Here is a 14,869-nt window from a genome sequence, read left to right on the forward strand (position 1 = left end):
CAAAAGCAAAAAATTTAATATATTGCCATTTACCAATCCTAAAGGGCCACCCCTTGTATGTAGCCATCACATCTAAAGGATTGCTAAGGTGCAATATATGCAATTGTTGTATTTGAGTTTTGATATACTATAGTCATTAGCATTTTCTTCCTTTGTTTTATTTAGCTACCCGAGTACAGTGTGGGATACGGTCACATTCTTACAACGCCTTAAATAAAACAAGAAATTTAAGGACAAAGACCACCTTGGAGTACATTATTACACTAAAAACCATGATTCAAGTAATTTTTTATATTTGTTTATATATTCTGGGAACACGGGCAATAAATATACATTTCTAAAAATTTGGCTTGATATTCATACATAGCAACACAAACATTCACCTGAATAATCCTTGTTACAATAGCTAAATGATCACTGGGGCAAGGCAAACTTGTTTTTTTTTCTCCCTAAGAATATTAACATTAATGGATAAAGCCTTTAAAATATAGCCCCCATGCGCACACACACGCGCACACACACACACGTGCACACACACACACACTGAACTAGAATTTCTATCCATGTGATCAAATTTAAACAATGTGATGCTGCAAATGTTGAAGAGGATCCTCTTAAAATGGTGATAAACTGAACCGGACAGTAAGGGTACGGTGATTCCAGCCTTCTTACTGAAGGATATCATAAGGGTATTGAAGATGAGATCCAGCATCCAAGGTGCATATGACAATTTCGTACTGATTACCAAGTTTACATTATACTTTATTTTTCTTTCAACAATAAAAAAGTGCAGATTATATGCTGTATTGTCTCCTGGACAGAGCGAGTTTGGCGCCATTTTGTTTAATAAGACGATACAGTCATGGGGGAGACTACAGCTGACAGGTCAAGCATGCAGTGGCACAAAAGCCTAAAGGAGGAAGATTGGATCCATTATGATCTAGCCCTGAGTAGGTACTGCTGGTAAGGGGAAGAAAGTGTTATAGATCGCCAGGCTTCTTAGTGCAGTTAATGCAGACACGGACAGGGTGGTCCCAACCGCGAGAGGGCACTGGTCTTCTATCATTTGAACAGTCACCACAGAAACCTTGACCACAGGCTCTGCAGTGGTGTTTAGAGAGTTTGACATTGAATTCCTTCTTGCAGTTGTAGCAATCTGTGATCTCATGGTCCGGAATCCAGTACGTAGGTCTTGCAGCATCTTTCATAAGTCCTAAATTTTTATTAAGAAAATGTTACAAATAATCAGCAAAAGAACTCTAAAAATTCAAAACAAATCTCTGGCCTTAAAAGTGATTCTCATTCAAAAATGTAATTGCTAATAAAATGCCCTCTGCAAAAAAGGAAATAAAAGAACCCCACAGTAGTAATATAGGATTTGCAGGAAGAATAACTGAACAGAGTGGGAACCTGGAAGTCTGAATTTTTGGGAGGCAAATAGGTGTGTGGGGGGGTTATTTCCCCCCATTTACTTTGCAGGGAACACTTACTAGCAGTTTGATTTTAAGGCAAGAAGTATGTGAAAGTATGATGAATCTACTTAACTGACAGCGAAAGATCTGATTTTGCAAGATTAAAGCAGATATCCAGCGAGATATAAAAGACACATTAAGGCCTGGTTCACACCTATGCGTCTAGTGCTTTTTGTGTTTTGCAGAAACTCACTACAGTTCATTTAAAATGTTACTAAACCCAAGACCCTAAAAAGTACACAGAACATGGAAGTGCAATTATTTTAGTAAATATAAACTGCTAAATAACTTTTCTCATCAGCAGTTAGAGCAGTCTTGTGACTTCAGCAGAGCACTAGTTAGAGCAGAAAGAAAACTCCTTCTACAAGCTTTAAGAGGATGTAAAACCCCTGACCTCTGTCTGGACAGTGCTGATTGGCCCTGTGCTGATCACATGCACTCTCCCAAGAAAAAAAAAAAAAAACACCTCTCTAGCAATGCACACTAAACTGAGCATGTCCATGTGGCTACGGGTTCAGTCTGTCTTATCAAGAGATGAGACGTGGACATTTGACCAAGAGGAGAAGCAGAGAAGATCGGATCAAACAGCCTTTTTACGCAGTGCAGAGGATTAACCCCTTAGGCTCCACAGTGAGTTAAAAGGCATGTTTTACTGCATATACAGACTGATTTTACGGTTGTGGGTTTAGTAACATTTTAACATGGTTTCCTATGGGACACGTTCACATATGTGTTTTCAGCCACTGCGTTTTTGGATAGGGTCAGGGACTTTTTCCCTGCAGCAGACTGCAACACGCATAGGCCTAAGGGCATTGCCATCCTGTACAGAAGCACTCAGATTGAAAGAGAGGGGCAGCACTAGAAACCAGACAGGTGTGCTGCATGAAAATACGTTGTCAAGGAACATTCTAAAATTAGGAGAGCACAAAGTAAAGCTGTGGCCATACATAAGGAGACTTTTTACACAAAAATTTGTTCAGAAATCTAATCTACATTTGATGACCTGATTAATGTTACATTAAAAAAATCATTTCATTTTAACACTCAATATTGGAGTGAATGTATTCTCTCAAAACGAAAATCATATTCACTGTTGCTTGTTTGGAAAAAACGTTCCATCCCGCTCCTTTGAATTTTCTCATCACTGCTGTCGATAAGCACCGTCAAATTTGAATCTAATAGTTTGAAAAGTTTTGTTTTAGGAAGATTCGTTCAGTTTCTACTGAACAGAAATCTACTAGTGTATAGCCAGCTTCAGCTGAGAGATGACCTTGACAGTCTGCTGCTGTTCTTTCACTGTCTAAAGTAGTTTCTAATTGTTGATATGTAACACAAAAGGTGCTGCAAACATAAAATGTGCATTATATCAAATAAAAATTAAAAAAACAAAAAAAAAGTGAGCAGGTGTGTGACAAAAAGATTGGTCCATCCTGCCACAGTTCTAAATAAATTCAAAAGTTCAGTCATTCCACCATGAATGAAAGGCTTTCCAGTCGTCAAATAATGATTAGTCCAGCCTGCAACAGTGGCTGCAAACCCTCAGACATGAAATATGAACAAATCATATCCCTCTATAGTGTGTACTTCTCACTCCAGGGCACAAAGTGTCATTTCTGTCTGCTACCTCCTTCCTCTGCCATCTCTCCGAGTCACTTCTGACAAGTTTTCCTGACACCAAGAGGTAAAAAGGTGACAGGGGAGGAAGCTCCAGCTGATTGACAGCCTCAGCTCTCTTCCTGTGTAAATAGGAGTGTGTCCCTTCCCTCCAATCAGCTCTCCTCCCCCCGCCTGTTTTTCAGCTGAGAGGTCCTGTGTAAATTCTGTACTTTGAATGGATGTAGGGGACAGATGGCTGTAGATAAAAAAAACAGGTAGAACTTATATAGGAGTATTTCTTTGGGTATGTGTAAGGGTTTACAACCACTTTAAGTAAACTTCTCAAAAAAGTTCACTCTCTCTGCTGTGTCAAGGGATCCATCCCCTTGACAAAGTCAGAATAGATGAAACACTGGGGTGCTGGTCGAGCAGCAACCAGATTTAACACGAGTGGTGGTGCCTGAAGAGATGCAGTGGATATCGGATGAGACGGAGACCACAGTTTAATGTTCCTTGTGGCACAATACGTCATGCAGGCTGAGTTACTGGATTAATGCTGGATTGTTTTAATTTCTTGTGAGTGTCTTTTTAATATATATAAAGCGCATTTTAGGTAAACAGTTTTACACTATTGGAGCCCCTTTTTTCTTTCTTGTTTATCATATAGGGAGTTCCACAAGAGAGGAGGAGTCAGGACCGAAAGCCGTATTAGATGGATGTCATCTGTAGAAGCGTGATATGCCAATCCGTAAAAAGAGAGGCATTGGTGTCTGGTGAGTCCTAGTTGGCTGGGGAGAGGTATTTGAGCTCTGGAGTACTTTTTTTCCAAGGTGGAGAAATTGAACTTTCTTGAGAAGTTTATTTAAAACTGTTGCAGGCTGGACTAATCTTTATTTGAGAACTGGAGCACTTTTCATGGTGGAAAGAGTGGACTTTAAAGTTTATTTAGAACTGTGGCAGGATGGCCTAATGTTTATTTTTCATACACTTAATCATTTTAGTTTTTACAGTGGTTCTTGATATAACACACATTTTTTTATGTTTTTATGGTTATATGGTTATATATTTTGGATAGATTGAATTGAAGGCTTCAGCGATATTGCACATTGTATTAATATTTTTGGGGTATTGTATGTCTGTAGCGCTTAGTTGGGTGAATATATTTATCTAATTGTTGATTGGTTACATTCATCCTTTGGACATTTTTTGGAGCAGAGACTGGTTTAAGATACCTGAAATGTGCAATAATTGCATGACCAGAATTAGTCGATGGAACAAATGTTTATGGTCTTTACCACTGCTTAAGAGGAGCAAGTATTAAAGGGGTTTGGGACACTACTTTGTTAGTACACATAAGATTGGGGATTACAAAAACCAAAAGTCCATTACATACATTTTCTAGATACACGGTTTACTTCAATTTAGTGCCACTCAGCAGCCTATAAAATTTTGACTTCTATTTACTTGGCAGGATGATCACGTTGTACACCAGTGTTTCCTAGGGACAGGTCATGTTTTCCTGACTTTCTGGCAGCTACACAATCAATGTAATTATTTTGTCTGCATATGAAGAGATCTGGGAAAATGTCATCTGTCCCTGACAAATGGTTTTGAGAAGCTTTTTCTGTACAGGTGTGGAGATAAAAGAAAATATGAAGTTCGAAAAAAAATGTTCTCAATTAAAATGCATCTATGCCCAAAAAGAAACATGTAATATATTGCAGCTTATTACCCCTTACATGTGGTGGTTGCACTAGTTTTCTTTTTTTAGGCTCTCTCTTCACATGTTAATCCAATGAATATAACACTTCCTGTGCCCGTATGGCACACTCCACTGCTCTATGGTTGTCTCATTAGGCTGAAACATGAGTGCCTTTTGTTAATCTTTTTACTTTCAATTCATTTCACATGAAGGACACTGCATTTCTGGCAAAATCAACAGGTATTTTATAGACATGCCAAAAAAAGCTTGGGGGGAAAAAAAAACAAAAACAAACAAAAAAAAAACGCAGCCACCACATCTACCAATTAGTAATCTGCACTATAATACCATTTGGAGTTTAGTTATCCTTTTATGAAAAAGAGAAAATTAAAGGTAAGAATTAATCAAACTAATTAGGATCCAGCCAATGGACCTTAGTGTTTGTCTCTGGAAATAACAGTCAAGTGTAACCTCTACTGTGGCTGGGACTGATGTGAATAATCTATGCACATGCAAAAAGTAGTACTTTACAAACATGATAACATACCCAGAGGAATGTCAATGGCTGTAGCAACAGCTCCCAATGTATTCTGTACAGCTTCTCCAACTTTCCTTGCAATGAGAGTGCTACCTTCGTCATCCTCACCGCCATCGGAGATTGCTGGAAAGAACAACCAGGATACTACTCAAGATTTTTAGGACATGCAAATTTGTAAACAAAAGCCTTGCACAACATATATATGATGTATTAATTGAACACTGAGTTACAAAAGTATACAGCGCCAGACAGCTATAACAATAATACTACAAGCTACAGTTAGCAGAAAGGTTTTGTCTTTGGTAAAGGTGCTCTTTTATAAAGCAGGATGACTGCCATAAAAGTGTCAATTCACTGTGCAGTGTGAAATTATTAACAAACAGTTTCTATGGAAGCCTGCACTGCTTACATCTAAACCCTACCTTTAACATTTTCCCTCAACTCATGACTAGATCTAGGTGCCATATATTACAGGTATGGTGTTAACAATGGAACTCTAGTCAAAATTTTATTTTGTTTGGGTCAGCACAAGGCTTTGTGTCAAAGTTATCTGCCATGCAGATTCTTCCTTAAACTTGTGACACTAGAGTCAGCAGACAGTAATATAAAACAATTTTAGAAGATACAGAAGGTTTTTATTTTTTTATTGGAATTTTGTACTCACTTGTGAGCAGGGCTGCTGTTAGAAACCACAGGGCCCCATACAGCCAACCTGACAGGCCACTGACACCCCCCCCCCCATAAACTGAAGCAGTTTACTATGCTTCAGTTATGAATGAACATAGTGTGTGACTGGTACCGTTCACGCATTGTGTTCATTCATTCAGGAAAGGAAGGGGCTGGTAAATGTGACATTTAGCAGACCCTTCCCCCACTCTCCATCCTGATGGATCCTATTGTGTACTTGCAGCTGCCGGTAGAAAAGAGAGGAGGTAAGCCGGCAGCACTGCAGGGGTGATGGGTGCACCGGGGAGGCAATTGCTGGAACCGATCCCTTGTATGGAGGGAGAGGAGCTGCTGCAGAGAGCCATACAGGGGATCAGTTCCAGTAATTGCCCTCCGCGCAATGCTGATCACCCTTCTTCTCCACATCTGATTCACCCAGCTGCCTGGGCCCCCCTGCTGACCTGGGCCCCATAGAGGAAGACTGGTGGTACTCTCTTATCCACGGCCCTGCTTTGGAGATTGCTACTCAATTGCTGCCCTGGAGCCAGAAATTACTGGGACAGAAAATAAGTTAGCATTTCCCCACTGGGGACAGCAATAAAAACCTGACAGAATTTCTAATCTTTCCCTAATTTATCTTAAAATCTAGTTTCATTACAAGAAACTTACATACAAATTGCCACATTAACAGACCATTCACAAACATTTAAAGTGGTTGTGAAGGTAGAAGGTTTTTGCATGCTAATGTATGAAGGTACACCTTCTAAGTGCAGCTTTCCCCCTTAACACCCCCCCCCCCCCCCATACTCACCTGATCTTGATCCAGCAATGTTCATGAGAGCCAAGGCTCTCTCACTTCTCATTGGTTTAGAGATAGCAGTGGGAGGCATTGAGGAGGGAGTGTGGGGTGGGGCTGAGTCACAGTCTCTTATAGACACACACAGCCATCTCAAGAGCAAGCCCACACAAGTGACCCCATAGTAAGTAGCTTTCTATGTTGGACACTTGGTGTGTGTGGGGTAAACGGGAGTGGGGGAGATAAGGAGGATTGGGGCTGTTCTGAGCAGGTAAGTATGACATCACTTTAAATTAGGAGGTACAAAAGCACACACAAATAAATAGAAGTTTATAAAAAAGCAAAAATACACTAAACCATATATACATGCAGTGTAAAAGGCACACTGCAAAATAACAAATACACACAAAAATTTGTAAGTTACATGATTGTAGGTGCTACAGCTAATAGAGAGCAAAGATTTCCAGGCAGAAACACCCTTCATTTATTTCTGTCCTCGAGTACAGATCAGCATCACCAGAATAATATAGTTCTTACAACATTAATGGTGATTTTTTACCCAATACCGCTTTCCTGGGTTCCCTATGGCATAAGATCTAAAAGTCACACAGTCAATATGTCCAGCCCTTTTTAATTATTTTATTCCTGACAGCCTAGTACCGTTAGCTTTAATAGTATACCCCAATTTACAAATTTTGCTTTTAAGTATGCCTCCCAGAATGTACTAAATCACTTTCCTTTGAAATAAAGCCATTTCATATCTGCTTGTAACTTGTAGAACATTCAGATCCATTTATGACATTTGATCTTACAAAGAATGTATACAATCTCACCTTTGTTGTGTTTGACACAAAACTAGAGTTGACCTGTTTTAGCAGACTATAACATCTTTTGGCAATCATACATGCTTTACTTTCTTTGCCAAGATCATTCTCTGAATTACCTTTGTATCAAGGTAAGAGAAGCATTTCACTGGTTCTATTCATGTGAGTCGCACTGTGGGGTATGAAGGGAGGGGGGGGCTTGTTTTTTCCATTTCTGTGCCTTCTAGACAAATACTTTTCTCCTGATGGTCCACAAAAGCCACCCTAAGAGTTTGGATTAGCTTAGATCTTGAAATAATGTTTATCATCAAAATGGCCCAGTATCTGCACTGATAAAAATGTGTCCTGTCGTTTGTATGCTTGCCTCTAATACAACTTTCTTCAGTGCCACAATAAATACCTAGATAATATCCTGCCTCAGTCAAGTAAGAATACTCAGGGCTTCTGAAGTCTGGATTTGTATGTGTGCTGTCCTGTCTACCTTTATGATTAGTTTTTTTTGGTGTGCCCTCATTCCTCGAGGCAACTGTTTTCATATATTATGCTGCTCTAAAATCAGCAGAAATAATATGTTTGTAGTTCATGCCTGCTTGATATGCGCCTAGTTCCTTTATACAAAATGTATTCATGTGGTTATAATATCAGAAAGAAATATACTGTATATGTAGAGCTTAGCAAGGAAACTCCTGCAGGTTCTACTATCCAGGATGTCTCCTTTAATAAGCAACATAGAATATTTGTGATCCATTCCAGCGGTAGTGTTTTGTACACTCAGATCTTTATTAGGTATGCCTATTCAATTATCACCATCTACTGTATACAACAGCAATAACTATAAAGTGCCTCAATATAGTGCAGCTCATACACTATACAACTATTAAGATAGCATCCGATAATAGACTACAGTCCTTCATATGTGAAACATTCAGTGCCTATAACCTAAATCTTCTACAACAGGTACTCATTTTTTCTTGTGTCCACAAATCACACTTATATATGTGTTCCTCCACCAATGTCATACATTTGTACCCTCACCTCCTTGTTTGACCCATGTTACATAGGTCAAATAGCGCTTTTCCCTTTTAACCTGGGTTGTATGAGGCTTTTCACAATCCACTCTCCTCCTCACTCTGCTCCGAATTACTTCACTGCCTTCTTAACAAACATATCCTCCATATATGCAAACAAAAATGCTTAAACATAGTGTAGTATTTGAATACTATATTTATTTAAAACAAAGAGTGCACTCACATTAAAAGTGTCCTGCTGGGACACTGCAGTGAAAACTGAGGAAGTCACATGGTGTGACGTAACGCGTAGGGTGGGCCGATGATGTCAAGCTGCTATACCGGAAGTTTACGAGCCGCCATCTTGGAATTTTTTCTGAGCATATTGAAATTAGGTTTCCAGAATTTACAGACAGTTTCACTCCAGTGTCCCAGCAGGACACTTTTTAATGTGAGTGCACTCTTTTATTAAAAGAGGTATAGACTCTAGAGAGAGATATTCTACTCCTGTACAAATCATTAGTAAGAGCTCATCTGGAATATGCAGTTCAGTTTTGGGCACCAATTCACAAAAAAAATATTGGGCAATTTGAGAGGCATGGAGGGGCTCATCTATGGGGAAAGATTAGAGGAACTGAATTTATTCTCTCTTGAGAAGAGGTGATTAAGGGGGAATATGATCAACATGTAGAGTTATTCACCATGAGGTCATCACAGAGGACAAGAGGCACTCTTTACGTCTGGAGGAAAAGCGATTTAATCTCCAAACATGGAAAGGTTTATTCACAGCAACAGCTGTAAAAATGTGGAATAGACTCCCTCAAGAGTTAGTTCTCACCAGCTAAGTAGATTGCTTTAAAAAAGGCCTGGATTTTTTCCTACATACACATAATATAACTGGATGCGAACATTTATAGTGTGACACTATGAAAGGCGAGGTGATTGATGGACGTTTTGTGTCACTTCACATGCGTTCATATCTGGGAGACTAAGGTGGAGTCTAGTCCAGGTTTTCCAGGCCACTTTTGCAGAGTTGGTTCTGGACCGGATTTTGTGATCCAATGATGACCACCAGCAGGTGGTATAAATCAAGCAGGACTGGAGCAAGAGGTTTCTCTTGTCCTGGGACTCAGAGAGCCACACCTAAGAGAGCTGTGGATGAAAGTTTGCATTGTACACGAAAGGAAAAGGTTTGCATAGCGTTCTGTTTTGTTGGTGACAGGGAGAAGCCCTTCACCTGTGAGATAGGAATCTCCTCTGTTTAGTTAGTGCCTGGATGGCAAGGGTTTATTTTCTGTTCTGTTTTATGATGCTTGCAACCTTTTAAATAAAACTGGATGCAAGTCTGATTTTAAGAAGGTAAATTTGATCCAGGGAATGTCCAATTGCCTCTCAGGAAGGAATTGTTTCCCCTGCAGGAGCAACCTGGATCATGCTTTGCTGGTGTTTTTGGCCTTCCTCTGGATCAACTGTGGGTATAGGAATATAAAAGTTTTTTAACCACCTTAACCACTTGCCTACCATGCACCTATACCCCCTTCCTGCCCAGGCCAATTTTCAGCTTCCAGAGCTGTCGCAATCTGAAGGACAATTGCGCGGTCATGCAACACTGTTCCCATATGACATTTTTAGCATTGTTTTCACACAAATAAAGCTTTCTTTTGGTGGTATTTAAATCGCCACTGGGTGTTTTATTTTTTGCACTATAAACAAAAAGAAGAGCAATAAATGTGGAAAAAAAAAAGTTTCTATTATAAAATTTTGCAAACAGGTAATTTTTCTCCTTCACCGATGTGCATTGATGAGGCTGCACTGATAGGCAGCACTGATGAGGTGGCACGGATAGGCAGCACTGATGAGGTGGCACTCATGATGCTGTACTGATATGCAGCAATGATGGGCACTGATAGGTGGCACTGCTGGGCACCACCACGGCACTGCTAGGCACTGAAGGGTGGCACTGCTGGGCAGCAATGATCATCAGTGCCTGTTTTCTGACAATTGCCGGTTATTGGCAGTGCTTTCATCACGCTGTGACAACGTGAGGAAAGTGCAGCCGATAACCGGCAACTGCATTTACCCAGTGACCTGCTGTGTCATTGGACACAGCTGATCACGTGGTAAAAGGCCGCTGTGATTGGCCTTTTACCACATCACGTGATCAGCTGTGTCTGTATGACACAGCGATCTGCGTGCCGTTCGGGGCGCATTCTGGGAGGACATCATGTGACACCCTCCCAGAACTGGACAACCTCGCTGTAGCCATCATTCGGCTATAGCGCGGTTGCCAAGTGGTTAATACCGGGTACTTTCATCCCCTTCCTTCCCAGGCCAATTTTCTGCTTCCAGCACTGTTGCACTTTGAATGACAATTGTGTTGTCATGCTGCACTGCACCCATATGAAATGTTTATCTTTCTACACAAATAGAGCTTTCTTTTGGTGGAATTTAATCACCACTGGGGTTTTAATTTTTTTGATAAATTAACAAAAAAAGACTGAACATTCTGAAAAAAAAAAAAAAGTGTTTTCCGTAATTTGTTATAAAATTTTCCAAATAAATAATCTAATCTTTCTTCATAAATATAGGGCAGAAAGTATTCTGCTACATTTCTTTGGTGAAAATAACAAAAATCAGTGTATATTATTTAGTCTCTAGGAAAGTTATAGAGTCTACAAACACGGGTATACAGTACATCTGAAAATTGATCAATCCTGATGTACTGACGGCTGATCTAATTTCTTGAGGCTCAAAAATGCCAGGACAGTACAAATATCCCTCAAATACCCCTTTTTGTTAAGTACACAGTCCAAGGTATTTAGTAAGAGGCATATCGAGTTTTTAAAATTGCAATTTTTTGGAAAAATGAAATGTAAAAAAAAAAAATTTTTTTTCCACAATGTGAACACAGCAATACAGTGTTATTATAGTAAAGGGCCTGGGCAGGTCTGTATCAAACCTCAAAATGCTGGAGTACATGAGAATGCCATGGACAGATCATTATTTACTAACTTCTAAGATACATTATTATTATTATAATACCGGATTTATATAGCACCGACAGTTTGCTCAGCGCTTTACAATATAACAAGAGACAATACAGTTCAATACAAGAGGGATAGGAGGGTGCACATATCTCCAGTGTTAGATAGTCCAGACTATAATTATAGCAAGATGGTTAGGCTTTACTGGTGTCATCAACTAAATGCATGTCAGTTCCTGACTAATAGAGTGCCCCCTAATGTGTTCTCTAAAAAGACAGCTCTTGTACCACTTTAGTGTTCTGTCAGCAGTCAACCTTTTCATCCAGCTGAAGGCTCTCACAGCAGAGCCCTGAGCATCAAATCAGCTCACAAAAATAAAGGCCCTTGCACAGCTGAGATTAACTGACAAGGTCTTGCTACCAGGAAAGATGTGGACCTAGACAAAGAGGCTTTTTTACACTCAAAGCCTTTAGGCATCGCACCAGACAAGACCGATTTGGATTCTGAAAAACAAAAAGCTTCATTTTCTTCATAGCAGCCAACATCATTTGTAGGCGAGAATCCTAGCTGACTCGTGTACAATGTCCACAATCCTGTGCTAGCCTGTGCCTCACTATATTTATATAATATTACTACCCACTTGCCCTCCTGAGGTTTTACCTCCCTTCCTGACCAGGCCATTTATTGCGTTCCAGCGCTGCGTTACTTTAACTGACAATTGCGCTATTAAAAAAAAAAAAAAAAAGACTGAAATTTTTGAGAAAAAAAAACCCAATATTTTTGACTTTTTGCTATTAAACATTTCCAGTAAAAATTATTTTAAAAATCAAATTTTGTCATAAATTTAGGCCAAAATGTATTCTGCTACGTCTTTTGCTAAAAAAAAAAATCCCAATACGTGTAAATTAAATGGTTTACATGAAAGTTTTAGCATCTACAAATAGCGGTATAGATACTTTTTTTTAACTTTTACTAGTGATGGCGGCGATCAGTTATTTATAGCAGGACTGTGGCGGGCATTCTGACAATGGGGAGAACTGACTTGGTGTCACTGACATCCCCAGTGGCACCAATACAGTTATCAGTGCTAAAAAAAAAAAAAAAAAAAAAAAAAAGCACTGACACTGTACTAATGGCACTGGGCACGAAGGGGTAACATGAGGGGCGATCAAAGGGTTAACTGTGTGCTATTTTACTTGTGTCTGTTCTTCACTGTAATCACACACTGCTATGGATGGCTGTGCACAGCCGCTCAAAGAAGTGTGAACGAGCTGTCAGGGAGAACTGTATTGTTTACATACGGTTCTCCTCCCTGCCGGAGATGCTCGGCAATCACTGACTGACAGCTGCAAATGGTGGCGCAGGTAGAGCGTGCTGCCCCCTACCCGGAAATGCAAAATCACGTATATATACACACACATGGTTTTGAGCACCCATGCCACCCTGTAGCAGTATATCTGCTATAGGGCAGTTAGGAAGCGGTTAATAATAATCACACGTACACAGGTGTGATCAATGTCTGTGAATGCTGAGGAATTAGAGGAGTTATTCAAGCTAAAAAACTTACAGTGGATCTCAAGACCCTAAAGTCTCCATCAGTCAACCAGTCAGACTGATGTGTTACAAATGGAAGAAAATAAGCACTGCTGCTACTCTACAGAGCAGTGGACATCCTAAAGAGATGCAAAAGCATGCAGCATAATCAAAAAAAGAACCCTTTGAGAACATATATGGATAATCAAGACTCTTTTGTACTGGAGAACATCCACATAGGATTAAAAAACAAACAAACACTCTTATAAAGTGAAAAAAGTCCAGTGATAGAACAGTGTTTTGTGGACAGATTAAATACATTAAACTGCAATATTCAATTAATGTACTCACCATTATGTTCATATAAAACATCCATCATAAAACCAAAACTAACTGAGGAGGAAGGAGGAGTATAATAAAATGGAAGGGGCCAATGAAGTCTAAGATTTATTAAGAAGTTCTATAGCCACATGTCAGGGTGCCCATCTGTGATCCATGACTTAAAATTAGTTTTGTCATACAACGTTCATTGACAACACAAAATATTTTACTGCAAAGCAAGTCCCAATCAGTCTAAAGCAGGCCGTTTAAGCCAGACATCTCTAAAGCAATTAAAAATGGACCAAAAACACCCAATTCTGATCAGCCACTAAAGGAAATCAATATACATATGATGGTTCCTTCAGCTTATCCATTAATGGCTTGAAACCTTCTGTTTACTGGATACTGCAATGTAAAATGCAGTGTGTTGTCCATGAAATAAAACAATCTACATAAAATGACCAAGGCAAAGATCAGATCACATAAAACCATTTATGCCGCAATTGAGAAAAGTTTCAAAAAGCACTGGCAACTCAGAACTTGCCTGTATATGAAGGAGAATAGCATACAAAAAAAAAAATCCCAGAATTAGGATTCTGACCATAAAGCTGACCACTTGATTGTCATATATTCAAAGATCTTTCAGCAGACTGGAAGCCAGCATTTAATCCTCGTCTTACTTACTGTTGTACACTTGAAGCTGCTAGAACTCAGCAGAATCTCAAGCCTTAAACAGTTTTTAAAGGCCAACATGTTATATATGAGCTAGACAGAGCTGCAGTCCAAGTCCAGCCCTCTTCAACATCTACATCAATTACCTGGCTGCAGTTCTACAATTTCCTCAGCGCCTGGACTGAGTTTACACAACACCGAGGTGAAGTTCCCGTTGTATGCGGATGACTTCCTACTACTGTCACCAACACAGAAAGGCCTGCAAAACAACCTGGAAGTGCTGGAGAAATACAGTGCCACATGGACACTACCTATCAACTGAAAGAAAACAAAAATCATTGTGTTCCAAAAGGAAGAACACAAAACAAAGAGCCTTTCCTTTGCATTAAACAACTGCACTCTTGATGAAACTAACAGCTACACATACCTCAGCCTAGAAATTAACCAAAATCAGAACGTTTCAAGCCAGACATAAAGGCCCTAAAAGACAAGGCATGCAGAGCCTTTTATGCCATCAGTAGACACCTGCACCATCTAAAACCACCAGTAAAAGTCTGGCTTAGAATCTTTGACAGAGTCATCAGCCCAAGCCTTCTTTATGGTAGTGAAGTTTGGGGTCCTGTCAGCTACCAATACCAATCCAAATGGGACCCCAGCCTGCCAGAAATATTTCACCTTTAATTCTGCAAGCATCTACATCAAGTCCATCAGAGCACCTCCAACAGTGCTTGCCAGTTGGACAGATTTCCCTTACTTCT

General features: G+C 39.7%; 1 protein-coding gene across 1 annotated transcript in view; it reads right to left on the reverse strand.

Annotated features, from left to right (window-relative positions):
* Positions 1-282: 282 nt before the first annotated feature.
* The window catches only part of ZFYVE1 (zinc finger FYVE-type containing 1), a 50,810-nt gene continuing 36,223 nt past the window's right edge, over positions 283-14,869 (reverse strand). Inside the window, exons 10-11 of the mRNA XM_089686866.1 lie at positions 5,318-5,431; positions 283-1,213 (exon numbers count right to left, since the gene is read on the reverse strand). Of these exons, the coding sequence (XP_089542992.1) occupies positions 981-1,213; positions 5,318-5,431 (347 nt within the window). The 3' untranslated portion in view covers positions 283-980. The remainder of the gene's footprint in view (positions 1,214-5,317; positions 5,432-14,869) is intronic.

The sequence above is a fragment of the Staurois parvus genome, unplaced genomic scaffold (genome assembly GCF_062004578.1).
Source record: "Staurois parvus isolate SC_StPar_1 unplaced genomic scaffold, SC_StPar_1.0 ptg000414l, whole genome shotgun sequence".
Taxonomy (NCBI): domain Eukaryota; kingdom Metazoa; phylum Chordata; class Amphibia; order Anura; family Ranidae; genus Staurois; species Staurois parvus.